Below are 15,177 nucleotides of genomic sequence, written 5' to 3' on the forward strand. Positions count from 1 at the left end.
TCATGTGTAAAGTTTCTTTAGCCAGCAGCACACGCCCAATGCGAATAAAATTAATATCTTACTAGTGAGTAGAGAGATACTTGTGTGATATTTTGTGGATCCGGACAAAAAAAAAAAAAAATGCACCGTTTGAGAATTTCAAACCATTGCATTTTTGGAAATGAATTTAAAACTGAAATTCAAACTGAATTTAAAACCGTAATGGATTTAGTATTAACGTCTTAACATATCCTTTATACCATTTTTAACAACATGCCGTTGACGAAACGTTACATTCATTTAAATTTTATCTCAAATACTAAATGATAAAAATGAATGAAAGCATCCCTTCGGTGTGATAACATTGAATGATAAGATGTGGGAAACGCATATTTATTTGATTTTTTAATAAATTTTGATTAATAAAAAAGTACCATTAAAATAAAAGGTGCTGAAAAGTGTATTGCTAATATTTTTTTTTAAAAAAAAATTCAAATCTAATACTCGAAGTCAACCATGAAGTTTCAATTTTTCTTTTTTTGAAATTTGACTAGCAAGTAAGAATATATTTTAATTTTTGTATCAACAAATGGAAATTTGAATTGAAAAAAGAAATTCAAAAGTCAAAAATTAATTTTCATATCAACAAATTTTAGAAAAATATCTTTACATTTTGACCAAATCAGTAAACTTCTTTATGATGCATGCTAAATTTGAATAAAGTATTCCTTAACCGGTGCATAAATGCATTAAATATTCAGATTCTAACAATTTCTCTGTATTTTTTTTATGAGAATCTCTGTATTTTATTTAGATTCTATTCTAAAATAATGATATATATAATATTATAACAAGCGCGCAGTGAAGTAACACGCTAAACAAACTAAACAGAAGAAACAAAAACCAGAAACTGTTGCTTTCTTGCGCGCACATTCTCTTGTAAAACGAAACAACCCTTCGAAAGGGGTGGCTCAGTGTTCACTTCGTTACGTTCTGTTCCTTTTCCCTCGCTTTCTGTTGAAGCACCCTTTTGTTTCTGAAGCTCTGGTGTCAAAGTATAAAACAAAGGTTCGTTAGTTAGAGAATTTTATCATCTGGGCTGCGCAAGTTTTCTCCCATACGCTAGTGGTTTTTCTGAAAAAAAATGTGATTTTGGTGGGATATTGAGATGGGTTTTTCGGAGCATGCTCTGATCTCTGTCTCTGTCTCTGTTGCTTTGTCTTGGATTGGCTTCGTTTTGTTTTTTTTTTGCTGAAAAATGTTTCCTTGGCCGTTACGGTTGCTATGGGTTCTGTAGTTTGGAGAATCGGCAAAAGGTGATGCTTTGTTTAGAATATGAATGATTGAATGTGAATTTCTCCAATTGTGTGTGTTATGTATGGGTCATTAGTGATGCATGTTATTTGCAATTAATTCATTACCTCTTTTACGTAGGTTAGGTTGATTATGACCAAATGTACCTGCTTTTAATATCTTATAGTTTTTTTTTTCTTTTCTTAGGTGATTGGTTTGGTACTTTGGTTGCCTTGTTAATGTGCTTGGTGCGCGCCTTTTTCATTAGGGTCAGTTAAACCTTAGATATGCATGGTTTAAACATTGAAAACATGGAACGCAATAAAAGTATTTGTGAGAATAAGAAAAAATAGAACATGATTCCTCAAACCAAACAAGGCCTTAGTTCTTTTTTTTATTCTGTTTTCTCTGATTTCATTTCCTTTCTATATATTTATGCCTTTATGGGTGGTTCCTGTTGCATTTATTGCTTCATTTATCTTATTTTTACGATGGCATATAGTGTTTTAATCTATATAAGGACAAGAATCACGTGTAAAACAAGTAATTCTGATGTTGTTAGATACTGTATGAATGACTGATGTTCTACTAGTTTCTTGTAGTTGGTGCCTTAGCATTTTGTGGAGTAGAGATTTTTATTCCTTTTCAGTTTGTGATGCCTTATGAGTTTCAAATAATAAGAGATTATAACATCATTTATTTTCCTGTATATTATGAATTTTTTTTACCTAAATTGAGAAAAGTTCTAAAAATATTCTGCTTTTGTTAACTTCCAAAGATTATGCTTTGTGAATGGTACTTTTCTTGATATCTGGCATAATTTTTAAGCATTGTTGATAAATAATAAATTTCATTGCTTCTAACCTTAAAATTGTAGATATTGATTATGTACTTTAACTGAAATTTTGAGTAGGGCATTGATGATTGATCATTATATTGCATTTGCTGTTTCAACCAGTAATTACCATATTGTATTTTTCTTTGCTTTTATTTAAAATTAGTTTTTGTTCTCATGTTTCAGGATTTTGCCCCCGATCTTCTTCTGCATAGCTCATATCCCATCCGATGGCTAAGGAAAGTGTTGATTTACCACTGATTCCAAAAGTAACTATGTCAAGTGGGGTTGCATTAAGAAGGCACTCAGCGGGAATAGCAAATTCTGGAAATAATGAAAAAAAACTTGTCCCTCATTATCTCAGAGCATCTACTGGCTCCTGTCATGATTTTTGTAAATATGGGAGGAAGAATGTGGAAGAAGCAAGGGAGAAACTCTCCATTATTAAGAGAGCTGGAAGAAAATCACTTTCCCGAAGTTCAGAAGACATTATTGATGGGATAATGACATCAGTTGCCAAGCAAAAAACATCTCTTGATTCCACGTCAACAAAGATGTCAACAGTGAAACATAGTGAATCAGTTGGCACAAATAAGATGGAACTCCCAACAAAATCATCTGGCAGCCAAAAACAAATGGGGAATAAAGTTCTAGTGAACACAAGCAAGGCATCATTGGTCAGTGTCAAACCATCATTCCTTCCAAAATCACATATTTCTTCAATCCCCGAAGCAAGGAGAGGGGGGATTTCTTTAAGTTTTGAGGTGGAAGCTCTATCAAAACCAACTTCCAAAAGGGTGGAAGCTTCACCAACAGAAACTTCTGAGAGGGTGAAAACTCATCCTAAATCAACTTCCCAAATTGTCAAAACTTCACCAAAATCCATGTTCAAGAAGAAGCAAACTTTAAAGGTGTCTCCTTTTGAAGAAAAAGAAATGGAGTTGTCTGATAAACATGTGACTTCTTTGAATCCAGATTTCATCACAAAGCAGACCATATCTTCTGTGAATTCTTCTGATGTCTTTGGCGGCCAAAGGAATAGTAAGATTAAGATGAACAAGAAAGAAGTCTCCTCCAAATCTTCTTCCAGAGGAATTGGAAGTGTTAGTGCAAGAAAGCACAAGGGCCTGAAAATTGTGCCTCATCTTATGAATCAACCCAAGCCTATAAAAGTTGAACTTGAGGAACACAACAATGAGGCTCAGGAAAAGACTTTGTACATCATCAAGATGGAAAGTACAAAGCAAAGTTCGCACTCTGATCAAAATGAAAGCCAGGATATTGAAGACCAAGAGGAATCTGAATACTCAAATAGTGAATTTGAGGAGGATGCTTGTCCAGAAAACCATGAAATTGAATACATGGCTAATGTGGACACTTTGGAAGTTGAGAAGAATGGAAAGCCTCAAAATGATGAGATTGTTTGTTCTGAAGAGAAGGAGTGCCAACAGTTAGGGGGGAAATTGGTTGAAACTCAAATTGAATATATGGCTAATGTAGACACTTTTGAAGCTGAGAAGAATGGAAAGCCTCAAAAGGATGGAATTGTTTGTTCTGAAGACAAGGAGTGCCATAAATTAAGGGGAGAATTGGTTGAAACTCAAATTGAATACATGGCTAATGTGGACACTTTGGAAGCTGAGGAGAATGGAAAGCCTCAAAAGCATGGGATTAATTGTTCTGAAGCCAAGGAGTGCCAAAAATTAGGGGGAGAATTGCTTGAAACTCATATTGAAAAGGGTAGTCTGAGGAGCCTTGAAGTCCAGAAAGAAGTGTTGGGGGCCATCACCACTGATGTCAAGGCCGTTGCTATAACTGCTCCAGAGAAGGTTCTTTTGAGACATCAACATGTGCAGGTCAAGAAAGATGGACAAGGATTGTACAATAATGTGATTAAGGAAACAACTAAACATGTTGAAACTCAGAAGGGCAAGGTTAAAGCACTGATTGATGCCTTTGAAGCTGTAATCTCTCTTGAAGAGAAAAGTATTTCTGCTGCAAACATTGTCAATTGATCTTGGCAGACTTTTTTTAGATTTCTCTTACATTGTAAAGAAATGGTAGGAAAACAAATCCAAGGTTGTGGCAGTTAGTGTGCCCCAACAAGCTATTGTTCAGCTGAAAATATAGATAGATTTGTCTTGTGTCTTGTCTGTAGAAGAACTGGGAGTGTAGAGTTGAACTGGGGAACTTATGTTCACCACCACTCTTGTGTGAGAACTTATACTCATCATTCTGTTCTTGAAACTTATACCTGTTGTGATTGATTTTTATCTTTTGAATAAAACAATGATAGCATGGTTTTAGCATTCATAGCCAGCAAATGAAAAGTGCTTTGAATTTGTGAAAGTTTCAATTACAACCTTGATACTCACATGAAAGTAATACTAGTAGTTGTTAGCACTGCACATATGTTTAGGGAAAAATATTCTGTCAGTGTCCTCCCAAATCAAGTGGCACTTTGTCTGCTGTACTTTGGGGAGCTGGCAATAAAACCTTTGTTAGGATAGAAATAAAAGAGCAATGATTTTTTATACTCAAATTGTTTCAAACACCTAACTAATATCTACTATTGTTTTGTACCTCTCTATCCCTTCTATCAAATCATATTATCTATAAATCTCTCTCACCAGGTGTTATAATATCCAAAAAAATATTTTCCTAAACAAAAAGGGAAAATAAGTAAATTTTTAGCATTTTAAATTAAAATGAAGAGAAAAAGAAAACATTAGGAGCATTTGGTTTGAGAAAACATTTTTATTTTCATTTTCAAATAACCCAAAAGAATCTATCCCCCTCCCCATTTTTCATTTACCAAACAAGCTCTAAATTGCATGATTATAAAATGAAAGAGCTATATGATATATCTTCCACCTCAACATTAAAAGTGTCTTTCATTGGTTTGAGGTGGAGAATTAACTGTTGGTTTATATTAATTTTGATATATTTTGATATGCTTGATTTTATCTTTAAAGAATTTAAAATTGATGTTTGACTGAATTACTTTTGATTAACTTTTGCATTACATCCAACATTTTATATTAAATGTTACTATTAACATGATCTTGTAATAAAACGTTCAAAAATAAAACACATCATTTCAAAATCCATCAAAATCAATCTCATTTAAAATTAATTTTATCAATATTCATTCAAATACACACTTATTTTTTTGTGCTCTCCCAACAGACATCATCTTTCCGCTTCATCTCTCACATCTTTCCGCTTCGTCTCTCACACACAGCATATAATAAAATGCATGGTTAGGTTCATCATAAGGTCAGATAAGGGTTTCTATTCCGACTATTTCTTTTCATCCAACCCTGCCGATTTTATCAGTAGTTTATCCTTTTTTTTTAATCCGACAATCGAAAACCACCCTCCCATCCGATGTATTAATTTTTAGTTTGATTTGTCCAATTGGTCAGGTAATAAAATTGTGGTCTCCCGTAATAATATTATCAAAATGGCAAACATAAGTATTACCTGCTTTTGTGTCTGTAATTTATTTTTGCTATCACATTTTTTTACATTTAAAATGAATAATATTATTTATGTACAATATTACAATAATTGATAATCATAACTCTTTCTTAACTGACAAATCAAACAATGCATGCACTTCATGACAATCTTTAACTTTTCTGCCATTTATGAAAACAAATATCAATTTTATCATTATTTGTAGTTAGCCAGTAAGAAAACATAGTAAGGAACCAATGATATTAAATTTGAATAATTATTAACCTTTGAATAATTCTTCTTAGTTTTTTTTATAACACATCATTCATAGTTTCTTGTCTTTTGAAAAATTATTTTGTATGAAAGTGATAAAAAAATTTAAAATTAAATATATGCATTTATTAAATTAGAGTACATAAATATTTTAAAATAATCTCACTATATTACCTTTGTATCATTTGAGATAATCATTCTCTTTTTATCATTTTCTAAAGTTGAGTTTATGTGTTATAGAACCCCACCCAATAGAATAAATTTGTAGACGATGGACCTGTGTTAAAGAAAATTAAAAAATATAATTGATTGATTGAAAATGACATAATATAAAGATTGTTAGTAACAAATTTGATCTAACCTTGTTGTCAATTGAGCAAATTGTTCCCAGTAAATAATGGTCCTCCCTTTCAAGTTGTCTTTCTTTAATAAGGATTTTTGTGGAAGCTTGAGAAACACTTCTTGACAGCAACATGTAATTGACCATGACTAGAAATACGTCGTGGAAGATAAGTCCCAACATTGGGTATGGCCTGTCCATGTGACTTATTAATGGTAATTGCAAAACTTAATTTGGCAGGAACTGTGTCCTAAGAAGGTCTTGCACTTTCTATTGTCTTATGTTCAAGACAACGCAAGAGAACTATTCTTTCAGCCTGGTAGGATTTCAACATCAACATGTTCATAAAATTGACCATGACTAGAAATACGTCGTGGAAGATAAGTCTCATTACACGGCTAGATTTATGGTCTATGTTTCACAACAACATAAGGGTGCACTTTTTTTAACCTTTAAAACATGCGAAGGCAAACCAACTGGAGCAATGGAGTGCAAGTACTCATGTTCATATAAGTTGTGTGTGTCCCCTTTGACCTATAATTATGTCATTAATTTTTTGAGCATCCTCATTTTTTGGCATCAATATGGCTCTTTGTACCACATAAGATGGATCCCATGTATGAGATTCTAATTGAGGAAATGTTTCTTGTATAAGTTTTTGAATTGGACTTTCTCTTTCCCATGTTATTTCAAGTTGGTGGGGAATTTTGACCATATCACCATGGTTGGTAGGTTCAATACTATCTTTAATGCACATGAGATATTCTACAAAATTATGATCTTATGATGATCGCATGTTTTGTTGCAAATGTAGGACCTTTGTGATAGTCCATAAAGGAGACTTAACAATACATGCAAAAATCATTTGTGCCTTAGTACCTTTTTGAACAATAGGAAGTATTTGAGAAAAATCCCCTCTTAATACCATCACTTTCCCTCCAAATGGAGCATCACAAACTAAAATATCCTTTAATGAACGATATAATGCTTTCAAAGCATATCTATTTGTCATGGGTTCTTCATCCCAAATAATTGTTGTTGTTTCTCTAACTAGCTTTGCAAGATTACATTGTTTACTTATTAAGCAAAATGAATCCACATCTACATTGATAGGTATCTTAAATTGAGAATGTGCAATCCGATCACCACGTAATAGTGTTGCAGTTATCCCAGATAAGGTTTGCTAAGACAATCTGACCCTCACTTCTTAAACTTGCAATTAAAGTATGATAAAGGAATGTTTTACGTGTTCCTCCTGAACCATCCACAAAGAAAACTTGACTTTGTTTAGTGTGGATAACATCCATAATGGCATTAAAAGCAATTAATTGGTCGTTATTTAACTTTCGTACACATTCCAGATCTTCATTGGGTACTTGGACCAATAACTCCTCTTGCATAACCCTTGGAACTAAATTGTTTTCCGTGTCCTCCAATGATATTGTTGGCAAATCATAATTTGTGATTTGTTTTTCGTGTTGAATCAGAAGGTCATTCAAATCCCTCAATAACATATTAGTCAAGGTTGATCCCATGGTCGTACGTGTTGAAGGATAATCTTCTATCGTGTAGATGTAAAAATCATCCCAGAGAGCCCTAACATTAGTTAGTTCACAAAAAAATAATATAGTGACAAACAACCTCCTTAAAGCATAAGGCATTCATAAAGCTGATGCTTCAACTAAGCATTCACGAAAATTGTTGTCACTTTCTAAAAAGCCCCAATGGTAAGTCATTTTTTAATGTAGGCAAACATGTTTCACTGGATGAAAGTAGGTATTCCCAACTGATTGGACCTCTTATATGAGATAACAAAACATACAAGTAGAATTTCTCCCCTTTGTAGACATATTTATACAAATATTTAATGCTCTTGATGCTATTGCATACTTCAACATTTATATGACAATCATACTTCAACAACCAAGGGTTATAAGGAACCACCTATCTGTTATCCACAATCATATTTCTATTTACAGGTATTGGTTCCCCAAATCGTCATCTATAATCTAGATATGAGTTATTACCTTGTCATGTGAGAATTGTTTAGGATACCTTTTTTGCACAAACCGTTCTTCATACACAAAGATTTTGGACCAAGTGTTCCACAAGGTCCATGTATCATATGCTTTAGTAATGCAACTATGGTTCCTCTTCAATTTTTGGTATTTCTGCCCTTACCACGCTATCATACTCTTGTAGATCTCATAATTTGTCATTACTGTCTAGTATCAGTAGCATGTGTACATGAGGTAGTCCCCATTTTTGAAATTCTATCACATACTTCCCAAGGACACCTTTATTAATGATATCATCCTTTAGTTGCTCAAATTTTGCTCGAAATTTTTTTGTTAGCAAGTTAGAACGATTTTGTGGTGTTTGGTGAGTGGTAACTTCGGAGGATATTTTACTCCAAGATTACATGTCATTGTAAGAAAAATATCAGGTTTATCATCATGGAGAACAATAGCCATACCATCTTCATAACGTTGTGCCAAGTCTTGACAACTACCAACAAATGATGATATCATTTTTTTTCTGACTTTTTCTACAATAGCAAGTTGAACGTGTGGACGTTAATAGTTGTCTACAACATGTTGTTGTAAAAGTCAACCCGCTTGTAACAACGTGGATTGATCATTTGGATGAATCTATAACCAACATATTTATCACTTAGAATTTCATATTATATTTTTTTACAAATATATTGTTACAATATTGTACAAAACAATGCAAATTACCTAAAGCATATAACTATAATATTCACGACATGAGATATTCTGTATGTTATCATTTTTTGTATTGAGGTCCCAACCATATGTCCCAAAATGCAACAATAAAGGATATTGTATAGGATCATAGTATCCCATAGTCTCTTGAATCTTCATTAAATTTCCATCATGTCTTATAATGTTGATATCCCGACCACTTGTCTTTGATTCTGCATCTCCATTGATAATAATTGTTTCGACTTATGGTGCAGTTGGGAGTTGCTATTGTGGTTGATTAGCAGGATGCTCTCTAATGAGTCAGCTACATTCTTAAACATATGTATGTAGTGTAAGTTTTCTAAATACATACACAAAGGGATTGTATCGATGTAGTATTTGTTGCAACTCATAAACCATAGTTTGGTGAAGTTGAGGGTTTTCCAACATTTTATTTTGTAACTCGTGTTCTGTATCATAGATATATAGTTGCAAGAAACTTGGCCAAGATCATTTGGATAAAATCCTCCTATGTTGTGATACGTTGCCCCTTGAGCCCAAAAAGTATATATACCACATTTAGTTCCAAGAATGCTTTAATCAACATGAACATCAAGTGAAGTAAATGAAGGTACACGGTTGTAACTTCTAATATGCTGCCTAAAATGTCTTCCCTCTAATAAAGTGTCTAAAAATACTTGAAGCGACTCTTGTGGAGCACTAACATGTGAAAATGACACATTTCCACCAAACCAACACATATCACACAATTCATGACAAAACAAACATGCATGGCAACATCAACATGTACTTGGAGTAGGCAATTGGAATTTGATCATTCTTACAATATTTTGAAAATTACAAGTACTATTATGAGTTTGTCAGAATTTATATTGCAACTCTACATTATTAAAAAAAGTTACACTTTATTTAAATCAGAAAAAATATAACAGATTTCCAATTTTACATAGGACTTGTAAAATATTTTGACTTTATCTATATTGATATGGACTAATATTTCTTATTTTTACTTATAATATTTGAAATTTAAGAAGAAGCTAGAATATAATCATGTTTAGCTAATATGACTAAAATTATTTAAAACACTATTAAAATTAAAATTGCTAACAAACAGGGACATTAATGCTTGATTTTTTTTTCCTATATTAGTGTACATGCAACTATGTTGATATCATAGAGTTTGTGTCATAACAATTGAGATTGAGTTTCGCGGCAAGAACTTGTTTGGAAAATAATAATCCGCGAATGCTAATCAGCAAGAGTACTAAGTCGCACAAGTAATATAAAATGGTAAGAACCGAGTATCGAATCACAGGAAACTTGTTTCATTAAGAAAATATGCATTCAATAAGTAAACATTTGTGTAAAACAAGTAAATAATCAAAAGGGTATTTTTTTTTCTACAATTCTAATTAACTACAAACTAAAGTATCTAACAGTGAGAGGTGAAAACAGTTGAGTAAAAGCGTTAGGTCATTCTATTGAACCAACTTTGATGTTACTAAATATTTTTCTTTATTTAACGTCGTTTTAGTGTTTTAATGCTGAAAACAACTACCCAAACCAAGATCCCTCGAGTAAATGGGCCTAACTCTATTTAAATTTCGTCCTTGATCCCTCAATAAACTTGGTTTAAACAAGTTGCATTAAGATTAGAACATAATATAAACTAAATCACTACACTCAGTCCCCAGACATACAATTTTCTAGCCTGCTCTATCAAGTTCTAAGGTTTTAAAGCACTTCCTAGTACTAAAAATCCTAACATACATACAAATGGGTGATCAAGCCACAAGCATGCAAGAAATAAACACAGATAGAAGCAATGAACACATAAAAAACAACTTTAAATAGATAGTGAGAAGATATTACATCAAGTGTTCAACAGAAATCCCCAACAAGAGGTCTAGCCTTCCATGACAAGTTAGTAACTTTTAGCACAAATGATGGGAATTAGAAGAGAAACTAAGATTACAAGTGATAAGGATGTCTCCTCCACCCCTAAAACCCTAAAATCACTCCTAAAACCTAAACTCTCTTGAAGGTAGGAGCTTTGTTCTGTGTGTCTCTTTGTTTCCTCCCTCTGTGTATCTCTTCTTTTTACGTCAACTTCAGTGTTTTAAAGACTCATTGACGTTTCAGTTTCTAAAGACCCACCCACCCTCGCACCCTCACACACACACACGCACACGCACACGCACACACACGCACGCACGCACACACACACACACACCCCCACAGTTCTCCTTTCTTTCTTCCAAATTCATTTCTAATGTTCCAAGCACTTTCTCCATGATCCACAGCCACCATTAGTCACCACAAACCGTCGTTGTCCTCCGTTGAAACCCCACAATGAGAGGAACCCATCGATCGGAGTGGAACCGTCCAACTTGGCTTGCGGTTTCGGTAGAGAATGAAACCCTAATCTGACCTTTCGTTTTTCTTTCGAGGTAACTATGATTCCATGTTTGATCCTTGTTAGTTTTAGCTTGTCTTTGCATCCTTTCTGACTTTGGAACCACCATTGCATGTTTTATGCTTCCTTTGAAAACCCTAGAGCATAGAGACTTTGTAAACGTTATCCTTTCATGAAATGCATGTTATTTTCGTAACCTTCACTGAACCCCGGTCACATTGGCATGGTCAGAATTTCCAAATGATATCCCTTTGTAAAACACGAAATGCTCTCAGCCCTTTCATGTAGTGATGTGGGTGTTTGACCCATAGCATTGTTATTAACTTTGTTTTCTGAAATCCATATTAAGTCTCCTTCGTTTTGGTATGGTAGAGGAATGCATGGAACCGACAAGCGAAGAAGAAATCTCCAAGTGATTGGATCCATGGATGGATGATGATGATGAGAAATTGTTGAATGTGGATGATGAATAATTTTTGGATGTGAGTGTTGAATAATAAATGTTGTGTAAGCTCATAATGTTTGTCTATGTTCTTGCTAATTGTGGTTATTTGGATTTGGTATTGATTCTTTTTATAATAAACTCACCCTTGCAATTTTGTATCGTGTGATTGATACCTGTGATGATCACGAACATTGTTCATGGGAGTAGAATGCACACACACACGCACGCGCACACACACACACACACTGTGATGATCACGAACATTGTCACACGCACACCCACACCCACACCCACACCACACACACTAAGTAAAATCAAAATGAGTTTTAAAAATAGAAAAAAGATATAGTATTAAAACATTTTTTAAATTTATTTATTTTAAATTATTTTTTTCTTTAAAATTTAATTTTCACTTAAAAAGGTAAAACTTATATTTTATATATATATATATATATATATATTAAAATGATTTTTATTTTTTTTAAATTCGGATAATTTTTAAATTAGTTTGTTTTTTATTTTACTTTTATATGTAGTTTATTTTTCCTTTAATATTTACATTTTTAAAAATTATTTGTCATGAAATTTGGATGTTTGTGATATATTTGTAGTTATTTTAAAAATTAGATTTTGTATGAGTAAATTACACTCGGATCCCCTGTATTTTTTTTTTCATATTGTATCCAACATCCTTCCTTTTTTTCACCCTACAAAAAACTCTTTAATTTTTTAGCTCACTTTACATCTAGACCCCCTCCCTCCTAAACATTGTTTAATAATTTAATAGAAAGGAGGCATATGCTATTCACATAACTTTTAATGAAAATTTATGTCTAAAATATTATCATCTTTTTCATTTTCAACTTGGAAATATTTTAAAATTTTTCTTTTTTCTCTAATTGGACGTAAATCCAACTCTTTGTTGGACATAAACCCATCTTATTAGTACACATGTGTTAAAGCCCTTCCTCCTCCTCCTTCTCCTCCTCCTCCTTATTAGTTCAATATTTTGGGTGCGTGTTGGATCGTTTGATTGTTGTGTTTTTGTTGCACGTATTGATAGAATATAGTCATTTGTTTCAAATTTTAGCATTTTTTCATGCATTTATGTTTTAAACTCTTTTCTTTGAATATTTACTTTTGATGGTTAGGTGTTTGATATAATGTCTCAATCAAGAGTTGCATCTTTTTCAAGTGTTAACAATAATGAAGTAACAACCAAATATTAAAGGAAAAATTATTATTGCCTTAAGAAAGATCCAATTGTTATTGAGTATTTAACAAAGAGGTTAGGAAAATTATGTATTCTCGCATATTTCAATTAAAGTTAGTTAACAACGTTAACCGAAGGGGGGTAAAAGTAATGTAAAAAAAGAGAGGGGATATCGGGTGCAATTCGAGAAAAAACATAAGAAGTGTGAGTGTAACAAAGATGTTAGGACAATTTCGTCTACTCACATATTACATTACAATTGATACTAGTCAACTAAGTTAACAAAAGAATGGAGATAAGAGTAATATAAAAGAAGAGAGAAACATCAGGTACAATTTGAGAAAAAACACGGAAGATACAAGTGTAATTTACTCATAATTTTTTAAAATGAGCAATTATTTATTTTTTATACACAGAGATGCTTATTTGGCGTGGGTGAACAAACATATTCAAAAAAATTAAAATTAGTTTCAATTTTTTATTTATCATAAATCAGTTTCAATTTTAAAATTAATAACAATTTTACATATAAAACCAAAATGAGATTATTCAGTATGTGCATGGTGATTTATAATGCATCAGCCAGTTGTTTAGGTTTGGTCAAAATTAAGGGTATATCTAATTTTTTTTATTATTTATGTCTTAAAAAAAGAAACCTATGAAATTGTAAACAATTATTGTCTTATTCCATTATAGTTATGTTATAACTTATTAATTTAGTCACGTTAAATTTAATTATAAAACTTAAAATCAATTTTAAATTTAGTATTAATTATGAGAGTTATTCTATTACCGAATTGAGTGAGAGAGAAAAAAAAATTGCATAGAAGAGATTTAGGAAATGAAAATTACTATGAAAAAAGATCAATTTTATGGGAAATTTAAATTAGAAAAGGGATGAATGAAAAGAAAATTGATACCGTGTTGTTACGTGGTTTATTTACACCACTGTGATCAGATAATTCTTTTCATGTGACTTTTTGAACTTGGAATATTTTTGTCGAATTTAACTTTTTAATTGATAAGATTTAATTTGTTCACCTAATTTCTTGTTTTTATAATTAAAAAAACTCATATAATTGTAAATCACTTTTGTCTTATTCTATTATTCTATTTTATTTTGTATTAAATATATTATTTTCATTTTAGTGATATGATTATTTTCAAGTTTTAATTAAAAAAAATATAAGATGGGACGATCTAAAAAGCTAAAATGCGACAAAATAATATATTTGGTATAACTATAATTTAATATTTTAAATTAAGCATAAATTGGTTTATTCCATTTTATTTTGCATTGTTGCATCTATTATATTCATTCCAGTTATATGATTATTTTCAACTTATAAAAACAACACTATAACATCCAACTATGTAAAAATGCAACAAAATTCTATCCACTAAAATTGTAATTAACTATTGAAATTTAAACATAAATATAAATCAAATAATAATTATTTAAGAATTCTATAAAAATTCGTTATTATTTGAATTGAAGAAATAAAATACTATGGAGTGCTATTTTGAAAAGAAAATGACATACCTGGAGTGATACCTGAAAGTAAAAAAATATAAAATTTATATTTTAAAGATAAGATACTTTTACCATATTGTTGATAATTTATTTCTGGACCATTGTTGGATAGATGTCAATTTCATTATACTCATTATTTGTTGTATTAATTGTGTTGTTTCTTCTTTTTCTAAAACTTGTCTATCTTCAAAGTGTGTTTGTTCCTTGTCATTCATTGTCTTTTATCTGTAGTATTTTATCTTCTTGTTTTTCTTTGTTGTGATTCTTGTTGAATATTTAAATTTTTTATAGTATTTAGATAAAAAGAAAGGTTGATAATATACAGGAGGATTTTGTAGTGGATTAATAAAAAAAATAAGATGAAGAAATAATAACATAAAAAATAAATGAATTTCTTTAAAAACAAATTTACCTCCAAATTTGATAAATTTTTTTGAATTTAATTGTTAATCATTTTCTTAAAGAATTTTTTTAAAGTTATAGAGTTTTGATAAATCTGAAATGCACATAAAATATTGGAAAAAAAATTAAAACGCATAAATAACAATTAAAATAAACTGTATCAAACTTAGAAAAAAATGAATAAAAATCGAAACAAGGTGCGGTTAAATGTAACACGTAAAGAGTAAAGAATATCACAATGTGCGTCTGTGAAACA

General features: G+C 31.4%; 1 protein-coding gene across 2 annotated transcripts; it reads left to right on the top strand.

Annotated features, from left to right (window-relative positions):
• The first annotated feature begins 882 nt into the window (after positions 1-882).
• On the top strand, positions 883-4,417 carry LOC114424652. 2 transcript variants are annotated; one of them, XM_028391513.1, is made up of 2 exons: positions 883-1,047; positions 2,294-4,417. In XM_028391513.1, the coding sequence occupies exon 2, from the start codon at positions 2,338-2,340 to the stop codon at positions 4,120-4,122; it is 1,785 nt and encodes a 594-aa protein (XP_028247314.1). In that variant the 5' UTR covers positions 883-1,047; positions 2,294-2,337; the 3' UTR covers positions 4,123-4,417. The 2 variants fall into 2 exon arrangements, with proteins under 2 accessions (XP_028247314.1, XP_028247315.1); XM_028391514.1 differs by lacking the exon at positions 883-1,047 and adding an exon at positions 1,074-1,295.
• The last annotated feature ends 10,760 nt before the right edge of the window (positions 4,418-15,177 follow it).

This window comes from Glycine soja, chromosome 8, assembly GCF_004193775.1.
Source record: "Glycine soja cultivar W05 chromosome 8, ASM419377v2, whole genome shotgun sequence".
NCBI classification, from domain to species: Eukaryota; Viridiplantae; Streptophyta; class Magnoliopsida; order Fabales; family Fabaceae; genus Glycine; species Glycine soja.

What these genes read in the sequence shown, in the direction of transcription:
- LOC114424652 (XM_028391513.1), top strand. Translation starts at nt 2,338, where the DNA reads ATGGCTAAGGAAAGTGTTGATTTACCACTGATTCCAAAAGTAACTATG.